General features: G+C 42.7%; 1 protein-coding gene across 1 annotated transcript in view; it reads right to left on the minus strand.

The window, feature by feature from the left end:
• The window catches only part of LOC135174232 (sucrase-isomaltase, intestinal-like), a 53,643-nt gene that overhangs the window by 15,463 nt on the left and 22,350 nt on the right, over positions 1–15,830 (minus strand). Inside the window, exons 8-12 of the mRNA XM_064141448.1 lie at positions 8,455–8,580; positions 7,850–7,981; positions 2,630–2,743; positions 2,402–2,518; positions 2,225–2,309 (exon numbers count right to left, since the gene is read on the minus strand). Of these exons, the coding sequence (XP_063997518.1) occupies positions 2,225–2,309; positions 2,402–2,518; positions 2,630–2,743; positions 7,850–7,981; positions 8,455–8,580 (574 nt within the window). The remainder of the gene's footprint in view (positions 1–2,224; positions 2,310–2,401; positions 2,519–2,629; positions 2,744–7,849; positions 7,982–8,454; positions 8,581–15,830) is intronic.

Here is a 15,830-nt window from a genome sequence, read left to right on the forward strand (position 1 = left end):
ATTATAATTTAGATAGTGAGTCTGCACTGACAAAAAGCCTGAGGCACTGGAACTAGGACTAGGACTTGCAAAGATCAGGTTACTTAAGACAATGGTTAGCCCACAAAACCCTGCCAACCTCAGGAAGATCCTAATATCTTGGTATAGGCTGGATATTAGGAAGAAGTTCTTCACAGAGAGAGTGATTTCCCATTGGAATGGGCTGCCCAGGGAGGTGGTGGAGGCACCGTCCCTGGGGGTCTTCAAGAAAAGACTGGATGGGGCACTTAGTGCCATGGTCTAGTTGATTGGATAGGGCTGGGTGCTAGGTTGTCCTGGATGATCTTGGAGGTCTCTTCCAACCTGGTTGATTCTATGATTCTATGATCTTGGGTCCCACCTCACATCTACACCAGTTAAGAGCTTGGACAGCCAACAGCATGCAGTGTTGGCATAAAGTGGAATGTAAAACAAAGCCTTTAAACAGTGGCTGAAAACATATTTTTTACACCCTGGAAAAAATGCCCTAGGGTCTTGTTTATGGAAGGGAGACCAGTAATGTGGAGGTCTCCACCTTATAGCAGCCTTCTTGTACCTGAAGGGGGCCTGCAAGAATGCTATAAAGGAACTTTTTACAAAGCTATGTAGCACTAGGACAAATGGTAATGGCTTTAAAATGAAAGAGGGTATATTTATATTTTATATAAGCATTAAATTCTTCACTATGAGGTTGGTGAGGCACTGTAGCAGGTTTTTCAAGGCCAGGCTGGATGTGGCTTTGAGCAACCTGACCTAGTGTCCCTGCTCATGGTAGGGTAGGCTGAAGGTAGGTGATCTTTAAGATCCCTTTCAATGCAAAGTCTTCTATGATTCTGTGTATGATTCTAGCACTGTGAGTTGTGGGCAGAAGTGTATACCTGCACAAGAAGGAGCAAGTAAGGGAGAAACTGTTCTAAAACTACACCTTCTCTTCAGTATCTGTCACTGTCCTTATATGCTATGTAGATATCTAGGTCTCTAAGCCTGACTCCTCTATAATGGTTCAGACATCAGTGCTAGTTGTCACAAAGCTGCATGGCTCTCAGTCATCGTTATGGGTCCATCATCCAGTCCTTTATTTGCAGGTAAAGGCAGCTGTCCTGTTTTAGTCATCTTCATCTCATACTTTTTTTTTTTGCATCTCTGAATGCTAAGAAAAGTGGAGGCAACTTAAGGCACAGGTATAAAAATCTCATCTGCTCCTGGGCTTTGGGCAATGTCAAGACTCACAGGACCAGTATGCAACAGTTACAGTTAGCATTCTCAGCACGAAGAGAAAACACCAAAATAATAATCAAAAGCTCTGCTTCTGGTTTCAGTACTTGACAAGATTTTTATACTATTCTATCACATTCTATGATTCTATGATCCTGTCATGTTTTTGTTACATTTCTGTTTCCCTAGCATTCAGAGTGGAAAGAAGTGAGATTTGCTAAATAAAATGAAGAATTCACATGACAGTACAACAGCCTGAAGCGGAAAAGGGGACATTTCCAATACTTCACTGTCAACTCAGTTATGTATTCTGCTGCATATTAGCATTGCTCAAGCAGCCAGGCTTTCCTGGGGAAATGTTAGCTAGATTAATTGCCAAGACCACTGGCAATAATTTAAGTACTTGTGGCTTCCTGGGGAAGAATGAGCATGTCATTAACTTGGCTACTGGAAGGGGCGTTCCCATTCCTGTCAGTCTCCCATAGGCTTGGACATGTTAAAACTTCACTTTAGCCTGTTTCCAGTAAGGCAATGAACATTTCTTTGCTAAGAGAAGTAAAAGACAGCTAATTAAGGCCTCAGGGAATGCCATCTTCCCTGTCATGGTTTGTGGAAAAGGCAGAGACTGCCCATCCCTGGGACTAATAGTGGTGATGGTAAGGGAGAAAGGTTGCTCCTTCTACAAATCTGCAGCTGATTTGCAGTGTGTAGGTATCTTTTCTCTGATGCAGACCAGTTGCTCAGAGGATAGCAGAAGAGGTTATTTTTCTAGTTCTGCTACAAGGCAGAGGAAAGTGGCTTATGCTTGATACTCCAAAGGTAAGCCAATCAAGTCCTGAACAAATATGTAACTGAACACACCAATAGGCAGGGGAAGATGGACAATGAGAAGGGTTGAGGAAAGAAAAGAAGAAGAGAAAAAAACCCCCACACAACAAACACAACAAAAACCAATCAATCAAACAAAAACTGTCAAGGAAACTTTACTTACTAGGAATGTAAGGAGGGTTATTGATGTCATTATCAGAGCACCCAGGATACTGGCCTCTTAAGAAATTGGACGGTTCATTCATATCCTTTAAACAAGAGTGTAAGATACAGGTCAAAATTCTCATTTTTTAGTTTCTATTCCTTTGAAAGAAGGGAGTGCAAGTATAATGAGACATACAATCCAGATCCCATCGTAGTCAAGGACATCCTTTAACTCCAGGCACATCTGGGTCCACCACTCAACCGTCCTGGGGTTAGTGTAGTCAGGAAACACTGATTCTCCAGGGGGCCAGGCCTAGAGTTCACAGATATAACACATGGTTATGTTCTCATTTCTCTTACACAGCTGCTCTGTCACTTTGTAGCAGTATCAGACCAAATGCATGAGAAGATTTAATAAGACAACCTTTCCAACAGCAGGAGTTACACCGTCGGAGTTGTTCACCCAGATCCCCATTTCTTGTCCGAGTTCATAAGGCCTGTAAGTGCCTGGTTCTTCGTCCTTAGTTATGAAAGGGTCCTGAAAACAGTGATTACACTTCTGTTATTGAAGTTTCAAAGGTAACAATTACTTTCTACTTGTGTATTTCGGGAAAATCTGGATTATATTCTTACATAAGAAAACATCATTAAAATTTAACAAGAGCTCCTTAATCATTAGGTGCTCTCAAAAGTCATTAAACGTTAGCATATTCAATCATTTCACACAAGCAATACAGCATTTAAAGACATATTGTATAAAGCAAAAGTGATATGAAATTACTGAGCACCCTCAGGTTTATTTTTTATGAGACATTCTATGTTCAAATTACTGAGTACCTTCATGTTTATTTTTTATGAGACATTCTATGTTCAAATGACTTTAAAGAGGCACTAGGGTTTATTTTCCTCCCTGCTAAGGTCTCTGCTTGGCAGAGTGGGGTGCCATACTGGACTTTCCCACACTGAGACATCTCAGGGTTTCCTCCGAGGCAATCTTCATTCTAACTGCTTCAATGCAGTTCAATGCAACCTCTTCAGGTGTGACATCAGACAAGGGTGTTTTATACTAGTCTGGCAGAGAGTAACCAAAATCATGCCTGCAGGGTCACACATATCTGTTCTCCTCAGGTGTGAATAACACAGTTCACATGCCATAGATCATCTTTTCTGCCCCTTTTGCTTCTTGGAGTAGTCACCAACTCCCACTGCTGCCAGTGGCTTTGACAAACAGTTTTTCAGCCTCAGGATGGCCATCAGCAGCCACCTGGGAAAGATGATGGCCTATCATGCCAGTAAGTACTAAAGTTAGAAATACTTTGGGATGCCACTGAATTAAGAGAACTCTGTTCAGTAGTCACTTGTGACTAAAAGGAGATAAGTGCATTTTGCAGTATGTCCCTAATTGTGAACACTTATCTGCTTTGTGCTATTAAGAATGAAGGAAGATTGCAGCCATTTTAGAAGTAGGGAATTCTTTGCTTTTTCTCTTAGAAATTGTTCTTTGTTCAGATTTTGCTGAAGGTAAAACCTTTCTGTTATGAAGATAAAGGAAACTGAAACAATTCTTCCATTTAGTTAGAACTTACTCAATAATTTCAGTGAACTTTAACTAATATGTAATGGAAGTGTAAATAATAAACTTCTTAAGAACAAAATACATCAGATCCTAAATGGTTAATTTCTTTAAAAGCATATTTTAAAGCTCAATTTAATACCTGAATTAATTGTCTGACTTACTTGTAAGCTCTCTGGTAGCTATAGTCCTGGTGAGGAAAGCATATTCTCCAACGCTTCAAAAACAAAGACCCTGATAAATATCTACCTCAGTTGCAAAAATCTGTTCAGCTTTAACTATCTAGCTCAAGCATCACCTGTATAAAGAGTATAAATATCCATTGCATTTTAGAGTCATTTATTAGATCAGCTTTGGGAAAGATAAAACTGTCCATCTGCAATAATTACCTTATAATTGTGGAAAATCTGTATCTCAAGGGACTTGAAGGCTGGAAGAAGTCAGCTCAATTAGCACTCCTAATCCAAACTTCTGTTTTCCTCCAGATGAAAGGTTATTCCAGTGCTTAGATCAAATCTATTATGCAGATTTAGTACTGTCCTAAATAGACCAAAACCCTCCCATGCTTTTACCAGTTGTTGGAGAGGAGGAAGTTCATGTCTATAAAATCTTCCCTAGCTCATCTTTTTAGCAGCTCCTGGAGAGGAGATGCTGAGCATCCTTAACTCCAACTGACTGCCCTGAGACCTGAGGGCACTCAGCATATATCCAGGCTGATGCACTTCCACCTATGCCTTGGTAGCACAACCAATTTTGAGATGAGGAGGACAGAACCCATCTCTCCCAAATCCTGCTGGAGGTTTTACATGACACTAAGTGACTGCAATCAGAGCCCACTTCCTGAAATCATTGTGAGGAAGGCAATCTGCTGCACTTGAGGAACTCACTCAGTGTCACTATTCCCAAAGGGGACTAAATAGAAAATTGTTCTTTTGGTCTCGAACTGAATTACATTTGCCTTGATTACTGTCTTTGCTGTCACTTGGGATGAAACCCTTCATACTGTTCCAGCTTCTGACTCAGCTTATAGACATGCTTTACATTACTGAAGAATGCTCATGGTCAGTGTTTGACAGAGTATCAGCAACTGTAATCAAGTGAAAACAGAAAACTTCACTACCAGTGCTACCTAGACTTCCCATTCACTTCTTTAAAAATTGGAGGGCAAACTAGATCAGCTCTTGGCTTTTTTTTCCACAAGCTTACCTAAATAGCCAAAGCAGAAGATAGTCCTTTGTTACAGATTAGTGGAAGGAAGAAAGACTTCTTATCTCGACTCCAAATAGCTCACTGCACAAATTCAGAATTATTGTTGTGTTTCTTGCATCTGCCTAACAGCTGAACTTAGATTTATAGAGTAACACCTCCCTGCATCGCTCTAACATACACTGAGAAGCTGAAAAGGCTTTAAAATGTTGTTGAAATCGAACTCACAAGGAAGAAGATAATATAGCACACCCACCAAACCATGACTACTTGCCTGTAGCTTCTCACCCAGCAATAAGTGCAAAACAATAGGAGGCACCCTAACTTCAATTATATATCTATAACTAACATGCATTTACTGAAGGGCAAGAGTTTATATGGGAAGAGTTACCCCAAACTCATGGTATTTTGCTGATATATTCATGAGTCAGAAACTCTTTTGAGCTACACCAAATTACAGACAGGTAGTGTTTAAAGTTGCAACCCTAAGAGTAGAGCACACTGTGTAGGCTGCTATTTCTGTTATCAATCTGTAATTCATCACATGGACTGTGTGGTCTTGTTTAAGATTTCTAGCAATTAAGGCAGTTACAGTACAATAAAGTGAAGATTAGGCCAACAATAAATACAGAGCAGGTACTTTTAATGAAACTGCCTTAAAAAGTCAGCAAAGTGAAGAGAGCAGAACTCAAAACCCTATTTCTAAAAGAAAACACTGATGGGGGTATCTGTGGCATTAATTCTTCCATCCTCACTCATATATTAAATTTTACAAGACATTACAGAGGAAAAAAAATGTGAACAGAGAGGCACTTCTGGCTTTATCCATCTATTTGACAAGGTAATGTGATTTTTGGAAAAGGAAACTGCCATAGCAGTTATCTCGGCTCCAGAAAACACCACCAGAAGTGAAAGAAGAACTGTCCTATAATGTAGGATTCTACTACCCAATCTTTCTTCCTACAAGCCTTTGACAGGACCCTCATGGCAAGATAATGAGCATGGCCTTTATTTTAAAAGGACTGGATCAACTTAAGGCACTTAGGGCTGCATTAATTTGTCTCCTTACTAGTATGACCCATCAGTGTAATGCAGGTAGATGTGATACAGGGCTTTGTCATGCAAGACAATTTTAGCAGAAGGAAGGAAACATTCTACTATTCTCCAAACACTGTGGGGACACCATATGGGGCACTGTGAAATCCAGTTTTCTGCTACACAAGCAAATGCATTCAAGCTGGGTCACATGGGGAGGAGATCTGAAGACCTCACCCAATAAAAAGTGCATAAAATTCTTTCATTTGTTTAGCCTAGAATAAAAAAGGCTGAGGAAGAAGTGCATCAAGAAAGAAAGTAGAAGGGATATGAGAATGGCTATTTGAAGCAAAGAACAGCAGGACCGAGGTGAAAGATGTAAGCTGGCCTTTTAGGCTGGAAAATAGAAGACTGCAATTGCAGCAAAAGGTCCTGAAAGGGCCTTTGTGGAATAGTTTCCTACTCCTCCTTCTGTGGATCAGCTCAGCCTGAGCTGTCCCTGAGGCATGCGCTGGACCTGTCAACACCCACTTGGGAAAGCACGTCTGGCCCTGGGCAGCTTAGTCTCTGCTCAGCTCACCTTGCAGACAGGCAGCTTTATGCCAGTGCCTACCTTAAATCTTTTCTGCTGCAATTGAAAGAATTTTCCTTCTTATCCTGTTCCTAGCATTCATGGAGAATAAATTCAGGCTCTCTCTTCTGTGGCGATGCTCTGCATGTGCTGCTCTGGATCTTGGCTCTCCTGACCCTTCTCACCTCAACCCTCTCCAGCTGGTGTGGCTGACCCAGCAGCTCTCCTAGTACTGCACTTCTGGAGGCACCAGGATAGCAATATCTTATGTATCTGTCAAGGACTCCTAATTTATGTATTTTTAAATATACATTTCAATTTAATTGGTCTCCAATTTCCTTGTTTTCATCAGCACTCAGTGAGCTATTGTGATAAAGAGCAATTTTGGCACAAAGACATGTTTCTCTGGAGAGAAACAGCAGATTTTGTTGGGAAAATTGACAGGGAAAGCTGTAAAAGTCCAATTTTCCTTTCTGGTCAAGTTAATTTGTTTGGTCATAGGTGAGTTTTGGTCACAGGTTCAACATTTTCATGCAAATAAATATATCTTAGATTAATTTTAGTACAAAAGTAAATACAAAGCAATATTAATTAATAGCTTTCCAGATTATGAGCGGATTTCTTTTTCTACTATCCAATTATTTTTGTGTACATATTAAACTCATTTGACCATTTTCAGGAAAAGAATTGCGTAAAAGCCATCTTATCTCAACTCAGCCCTGAACAAAGGCAACACTTTTCATATCTGAGAGGGGGTGCTGGTACACAGATGCAACATATTTAAACATGGTCATAATTCATAACACATGAAGTACAGCATCTTACAAAGCAGTTCGTAGTCTGTTGTGGTGGAAGCATTCAAGAACTTAGCACAGACAGAGGAGCCTGTTTGTTGTCTGCAGGAAGACAAAGGGCATGGCCACACGGCAGTCCACTTCTCTACCAGGCTGCACAGACCTTTGCTCCTCTTTAGCAATAGCTTGTTTCTCGAGAAAGGAAGTTCTGTCATAATGTGGTGACTCTCACTGTTTCCTTATAAAGTAAGAGCTACGGTTGGAGTAGATGATCTTGAAGGTCTTTCCACCTGAAACACTTCAGTGATTCTGTGAAATCTGTGGGAAATTGTCTTCAGCACTTCTCAACAAATGACAGAAATGAAAATCTGTTGCAATAGCATGTGTTAGCACCTAGATGCTGCCATGAATACTGTGCTATAAACAGTTCAAACGAAGAAACAACTGGCAATATGGCTAATTTACCAGAATCAAGACATTGTGTTTCCCTTCCTTCTTCATCTGTTGGAGGAACTCTGGCAGACCTGCAAAATTCACTTTGTCATACGTGAAGTCCAGGCGACGTTCCATGTAGTCAATATCGTAATGTTGGACATCCTAAACATTTAAAAAGTAAGCATTACATGAGTATTTCATCCAGCTCTGGAGTCCTCAGCACAGAAAACCTGTAGACCTGCTGGAGCTGGTCCAGAGGAAGACCACAGAAATTATCGTGATGGAACACCTCTCCTATGAGGAAAGGCTGACAGAGTTTGAGTTGTTCAGCCTCAAGATGAGAAGGTTCCAGGCAGACTTTGTTGTATCCTGACAATAAATCCACATCAGAATCAAGTGCTGTGTGGCCAAGTGCAGGACTTAAAAAAACTTACAAGATTAAAAATGGGCTTTGAATGTGAGGGTAAATTATTATAAAGATACTACATGCAGAACCACCGTGCAAGAGCATGAGTATTAATACCCTTTTATTCTGCAGTTCTCTTTGTAGCAGAGTCACCTTTCCTCTGTTATAGTTTCACTCCTCTCACTTTGGATTGTAAAATTGACATACACAGTGAAATGCTGATGCTTACGTATGGGATGTCATAGCGGCGCATGCGATCGGCAGTTGCCTTTAAAACATCAAGGCTGCCATAACCCCATCGAGAGAGATGAAATCCCAGAGACCAATAGGCAGGCATGTGTGGGCGTCCAATGGCCTACAGAAGGAAAGAGAAACACAGAAATGCAAAGGGTGAGATGAGAAGTAGCTATTCAGAAACGCCAGGAGAGGATTCCAGCCTATGAAGACCAGGGCACAGGTATCACACATCCTTTCATTTCTCAGAGCAGCTTCCTGTGCAGCGTGCTGCAAAAACACACTTCTGGTGGACTCTTGTCCTTTGCAGAGGCTTTGAGTGACATCCACACTAAGCATCACATCTCCGTGATACTCAGGCTAAATGAGGGCCTTGCTAAGGTCTTAGCCTCTGCATTGTGGCACGTGCCAGTGCAAACCCAGCTTGGAGCCTTGCACTCCCTAACCTGTGGTGAGTCCTTGAACACTTTAATCAACAGCAGCCAAATTTCTGATGCTACACAGCACTATTGGCCTTGGTAACGTTTCTTGCTCCATCCAACTGAACTAACTCATCCAGAGTTTATTTGAGCTGTCTGAAGTTATACTTACATACCACCCAGATGAAATCCAGTTACTTATGACTGACTGATCTTATTGCTGGCCCACAGCATTTCCTTGCCAGGCACTGACAAACCAGGTCAGACTTACTGTTTAGTCCTGAAATTCTCAACTGAAACAGAAGGTAATGAGGTAAATACGGTTTTCTATAGCGTTGATTTGTACTGGTTCCATGTAATCCAACTGTAAACTGCATAGGGAAACACTACTGAGAGCATCCTGCTCTGCTCCCTCTGGCAAGAGCTGCCCTGGCAACCTGGGGTAAGCAGCGAGCAACCACAATGTAATCTGTTCCCAGAAACAAGCTGAAATCTGGCATTGCCTCATTAGTACTCACTAGTGTTTTCCAGGGGATCTCTCCTGGAATCCTTACTCCAGTTTTAAACAGTTAGATCCCTTTGTTCAATAATTCTGACATTCTTATGCACAATTCATGAACAATCAAGTATCTAGTAACAACTGCATGGCTTCTTAACAAGTTGCAGCTATTGACTACCATTGGCTCCCTTATTTCCTTGTGGATCTCCATAGCTAGATAATTATGCTAAGAAATGAAAAAGAACAAAGCTTACATATTGGCAGCTAAACTCCATCAACTTTAACCAAATAAAGTATTTCTGGCACTCTTATCTATTGTATTGCTAAGCTCTTCAAGAGATCACAAAGCACAAAGGCACATCTGAGAGAGTGATTTCCCATTGGAATGGGCTGCCCAGGGAGGTGGTGGAGGCACCGTCCCTGGGGGTCTTCAAGAAAAGCCTGGATGAGGCACTTAGTGCCATGGTCTAGTTGACTGGCTAGGGCTGGGTGCTAGGTTGGACTGCAAGATCTTCAAGGTCTCTTCCAACCTGGTTGATTCTATGATCTTCCTGTGGGATTTTCTCCTATAGGAGTCTGACCTAGGAATGCAATTGTGAACTTGAAATTGCCCTAAAATGCTTCACAGATGCTAGAGCTGATGGGATGTGCAAATTTTTTGCATTGGACAGAAAAACAGATAGAGAAGTATGGGTAATCTTCACTGCATGTTGCTGCTGCACCCTTGCTGGCAGAGGCCCTGGACAGAGGAAGGTGACCTCTACCATGTAGGGGGAAGTCAGTGGGCAGATACATGTCTTTGCCACTACGCTGCAGGCTCAGCTGGTTACACATGTCATTATTTATTTTCAGAATTCCAAGGTACAGCTGATTCCCTAGAATATAGTTCAAGCTTTTCTGGGGCTTCCCATGGAGACATGAATGGGGCACCATGGCTTAGGTGGCAAGATGAAGGTATCAGTCTCTTTTTGATGGTTCCCAGTGAGAGGACAAGGAAAAATGGGTACAAGCTAGAACACAGAAGGTTCCACCTCAATATGAGGAGACACTTTTTTGGTGAGGGTGACAGCACACTGGAAAAGGATGCCCAGCCTCTCCTTCTCTGAGGGCTTTTGAAACCTGCAAGGATGTGTTCCTGTGTGGCCTGCTCTAGGTGATGATCGTACTTTGGCAGAGGACTTGAATCTATGGAGGTCTCTTCCAACACCTAACATTCTATGATTCTGCAAAATCAGTCCAAAGAGGCAGCAGAGCTTGTTTCAGATCACATGGGGCTGCAAGATAAGCTCTGTGAACCTCACCACGTTGTGCTCCTAAAGCAGATACACATTTTGCTCTTGTACTCTCTACTGCAAAGCGTGGCCTCTACTTAGGTTAGAAAGACAGATCGAAACAGAAGAACTAATTAAATAAGATGCTTTCTGCACAGGCTTCTTCCCTTATACAAGAGGAAGAGGAAAACTACGCTGATAAATATCAGTCCTGTGGCTGAACGCAGAGCCCAACGCCCTGGCAGGATTTCTTTGTGGCATTTGCTGCCTCTCCTTGCGCAGGCTGGGAAGTGGGAACAGCTGTGGGAGTAACCAGCCTGGATAGAGGCAATGGGAACTGAAGATACCCTGAAAAGAACAGTCAGCCTGAAACATGGCTGATACAATATGGCTCAGGAGCTGTGATTAACCCAGTGGGGCGGGAGGTGAAATGAATGAGGCCAAATGCAAGCTGGCATTCCCAAAGGACACACAGCCTCAGCACCAGGGTGTGCTGCGGTTCAGCCACTCACGTTTATGTAATGGTGTTGTCTTGCCTTTGGACTTGAGCTGCCCCACAGTGAGGCAGTATTGGGTGACAGACAGCATTCCTTAAGGAGTTTGTGATTTACAGCTGAACCAACTGAAGAAAATCCACCTTGCAAGCAAGATATTAAGTTTTAAAGCAATTAGTTCCCCAGGTTCACCAGGCGCATCTATGGTGAGCTTAATTGAAATCAGCAGAACATTTGAAGAGGAAGGATGAAAACAGGGCAGCTGGGAAAACAAATGTTCTTTCTTCTAATTATGCTGTGGACTCTCTCTGATGGATCCCCCTGAAGCTTCCTGATAAAGTAACTGACATATGGTACCTACTCACAGATGGATCAGCAGAGGCAGGAATGTAATTTTGCAAGGCTGAAAGCTCACGTTGGATTTGATATATATTTAGAATCTAGTTAATTCATATAGATTGTGTTCTGCATACAGATAATAAAATGCAGTAGGCAGAGAAAGGCTGCTTGGCAGAGTTGGCTCCCATAGAATAAGTAAATGAGGTATGGCAGGGGAGCTGAAGGGGGAAAACATAAGAAATGCAGAAACAGCAAACATATGGGGTAGCCAAACTGGGGGTAAAAAATGGGAAGATGTGGTAGTGCTGAAGAATTAAAACCACCCAGATACTATTTTCTGTTCCACAATTCCTCCTGCACTTGGTTCTTAAATAACTCCTGGTGTTGTTTAATAAATTCACTGTTAGCTTTCCCAAGTTTACATAACTTGGCATTATGTAATAGTGCTTTTTCCCTTCTTTTTTTTTTTCAGATGCACCTGAGCACTGATGAACCTAGGAGGTGTGTTAATCTGAAGCAGGGTAGAATGTTTTGGTGAGAAAAAGTAGATCATAAGCTGTGAAAGGAAAACAATGGTGATGTCTATTCCCCTCAGAGTCTTGCTGAAGAAGAAAGGAAAACATTAGATAACACTCTTGCCATTTTGTCACACTCTGCCTTGGGCTTCTGACTGAGTTGCATCTCCCTAACCTCAGCTTCCACTCACCTTTGCTTCTTAACCTCTTGGCTGAACACTTCTATTCTTCCTTAGGACTGGGGTAAGGTTGAGAGGGGCAGGGGAAAGGTGCAGGGGTGGTTGAGAGCCCCTCCTGGGGACTCAGGTTTCTGGGAGGGGAGTTGTGTTTCTGTATTACCTTTTACCTTGTATATTTCTGTCTGTAACTGTATATACTGTAAATAGCAGCTTGTATATTGTGCTAGCTGTAAATAAATAGCTTCACTTATATTCCCAGAGCCAGCTGAGACTAGTCTGGGTAACTTCTAAAGTGTGGGGGGTGGGGTACACCCAAACCATCACAGAGGTGCCCTGCCAGCACTTTGCAGGAAAGGTAATGTTTGGTGAGAACATGCAGACCTAACAGCTGAATTCTGTGCCCAGGAAGCAAGTGATCTGTATTCACTTTCCCCATGATATACTATTGTATAAATAGCTATGAGCATCAAGGATAACAGCTAAGTTGTAAGCACTATACAATGAATCAGGATCCTCTTCTGTTAACATTATGATGAAAGATTTGATGCAAGGGAGATGGCTGAAGAGTTATGGCCTATATATCACAGAGGCCATAGAGATACTCCTTCCCATGTTTACAAAGGAACTGCTATCTCCAGCAACACAGGTACAGGGGCTCAACATGAAACATTGCTGATCTTTCACCCTAATTAGGTATATGAAGTGACTCCTGAAGGCTGATATTTACTTTAAATTCCTTTCTTTAATGAAGTGCTGCAGGAGGAAATTAAAAAAATCCAAATCGGGTAACAGTCTAGATTTAGGCATGATAATAGTATGTTTGGATAGTCACACAATGGCTAAATTGCACTGGTGCTCCTGTGGCACAGATGTCAGTATCCAGCTCATCTTCTCTATCTGAGGCAGGCAGATCAGTGTTGTGAACACCTAGTAGGCAAGCACTAACCTCTACTTAAAGTCCATTCACAGAAGATGAGCTTTGGAGATCAAGAAGAAAGGCCTTGCATCTGCTAATCCATTAACAAAGTGCTCAGAACCTCAGAAATCTAAACATTTTAAGGACTTTCAATTCCAAGGTTATAAAGCCTTGGTTTTTGCTGCACAAACATAAGTGTTTGGAGAACCCATGGATTCAACCACAAGGCTCTCACACAGAGACTGGCAGTCCTAGCAGAGAAGTCACAACCATCCCTGATTAGCATGTAAGGAGCCTCACTCTTGGCACAGCCCAGCTGCTCCTAGCTGTCCAGGCAGCAGTGGCTCTGGGCAATAGCCTCTGGTCCAGCCTTGGACACTGGCAGCAATCTGGAGAGGTGCATGGGGAAAGCCTGCGTACTCCAGAGATCCAGTAAAGAGCTTCATAATAAAGCTGTCTTAACTCACTGGTTTGGAGAGAACTTGCATAAAAGCACTAAGCAGAGCTAAGCTCCTAAATCTTTCACAGAAGCACGGTGGGGGCCAAGGGGCTTGCTCAAGTCTTGAAATGGCACAGAAGGCAACAGCACAAGAAGTTTGAGAGTGGTGTGGAGAACATTTTTCTGGGCACGGCTTCTCTCAACAGCCATGCACCAGCTGGCACTTGGCCACCCTGCCGTACCACTGGGACCATTCTGGAAAGGATGCAAGGGGTGGTCCCTGTAAAAAAAAGCCCCATGCAGTGATTTTATGTAGACAATTGCATAGGTGAGTGCCATTTCACCAAGGAGCTTATTGCAGCAGAGTAGCCTGGTCCCACCAGGATCCTGTGCATCTGTGAGCTCCCAAAACACCATTTCCCAGAGGAAACCTATTCAAACAGCCAAGATTGCTGAGGGATGCTGCTGAATGGTGCTGCTGAGTGGTGCCTTGCAGTTGTTGGTGACACTGCTCCTTTCCACCCCCTCTCCTTCGCCAGAGTGTGACAGCAATTGCCCAGGAGAGTCTTCTCGGTGCAACAGAAAATACAATTGAAAAATAAAGCCTTTTCTATCTCCTCCACCTTCCCACATATCTTGTACACAAAAGCCAAGTCATTACCTTAGAGACTAATAATAGGTTAATTGTAACATTTGTGATCCTGGAGTTCCAGGATGTTTACTGAAGAAGCTGTTATTTCACTGTGAAATTGCTACCATGCATTCTTCAACATTCCCCAGAGAGCTGAGTGCAAACTTCAGAACACATTTTTTTTTGTCCTGGGATGTGATGCCCACCATCTCCCTTTCACCTTGTTTTCTTCTCTCCACCTCCATTTCCAGGGATGCAAGGGTGGAATTGTGCTGCCAGTACCCATCAGCTTGGGGGTGAGGACTCTCATACATTTTCAGCTGCTGGCCACCTGCTAAGCCACAGAAATGCTGCCTCCAAATACCTTTCAAATACTTGGAAAGAACAAGGATGTCTCCAATCTCCATCTCGCTGCCACCATGACTCTTCTGAAATAGGTGTGTTCATTCCAGTGACCACACCTGCATCTGTCAAGGGAGTCACTTCACATTTTCTTTCTTTGCTTGTTTCTTTTTGTTTGAATGTCAGAGTGTAAGTTCAAAACCTAGCTTGCTGATTGGCCTGTATCACTCAGATCAGAGGTGGCTGAGAGAGAGGATGTGCAGAGGGAGCCAGAAACCTCAGGGACAGAGCAGTCACTCACACTCAAGGATGCAGAGAGGCATCAGCAGACTCTCACCTCTCTAGGAGTCACCACCTGAATCTCTGCTTGGCAAAGGAAGGTCTAGCACAACCCACTGACCTGGGGAGGCTCACAGCCTTCCCAAAACAGTGACACAAATGAGGCTTCCCTTGATGTCTACCACCAAAACAGACTCCAACAATATGGTCCTTCTGAGTTAAATCTTCTTTTCCCTGAGCCAAATCAGTGTTTCTGTTCCCAATTCAGGTAAGATACAGAGACTTTTAAAATCCAAGAAACAAAACATTCTTGCTGAAAATAAAAGCTCAAATCTCCTGAGAGGCAGAGGAGGAGGCAGAGCACTTGCACCTGTCACGGCAGTCTCTGACTGCCCAGCTCCAACATTTCTTAGTGCAGGTTTAGTGCACACTGGGGAACTGGAAAGCAAGTAGTCACACTCTCTGATTACATGGTGTTTTCACTAGTGAAAAACAGGCTGGTTCTCCAAAATCAACAGGCAATTTTACTGGCTAATAAAGGCTTGAAGCTCTTGAAATTCATTCAACGTGTCTGAAGTCCAGTAGATATGAAGTTCCTAAACACTCCCATCTGTGCTCTGACTAGTTTGACTTCTCCATCCACAGCACCAAAACTCAGTTACAGTCACATGGTGAAGACTGAACTGTCATGACCTGGAGAAGAGTAATCTTGGACAATTTTTTTTCTAACCATTACATCCCTTTCATGCACTCCTACTCTCAGTACTGAAATACTGCAAGAAAAGCTACAGGCATGCACCAAAAGCCCAGTCAGTCTGTGTGAGAGTCTCAATCCTCTCTCTCCTTCATCAACAAAGATAAAGACTGCATCGTCTCTCCTTAATCTTGTTACTTCTGGGACTCAGACTCGGTGCTTAGCCCAAAGCTCAGGGATGCAAATCAACAGACAACACCTTCCAAACTCCTGCACCTCAGCCTGGCTGGAATGCCCAGGAGGCCTACATCTTATCTCAGCTACCCCCAAGGGAAAAGGTTTAGGTGTATGCAG

Source organism: Pogoniulus pusillus, chromosome 4 (assembly GCF_015220805.1).
Source record: "Pogoniulus pusillus isolate bPogPus1 chromosome 4, bPogPus1.pri, whole genome shotgun sequence".
NCBI lineage: Eukaryota > Metazoa > Chordata > Aves > Piciformes > Lybiidae > Pogoniulus > Pogoniulus pusillus.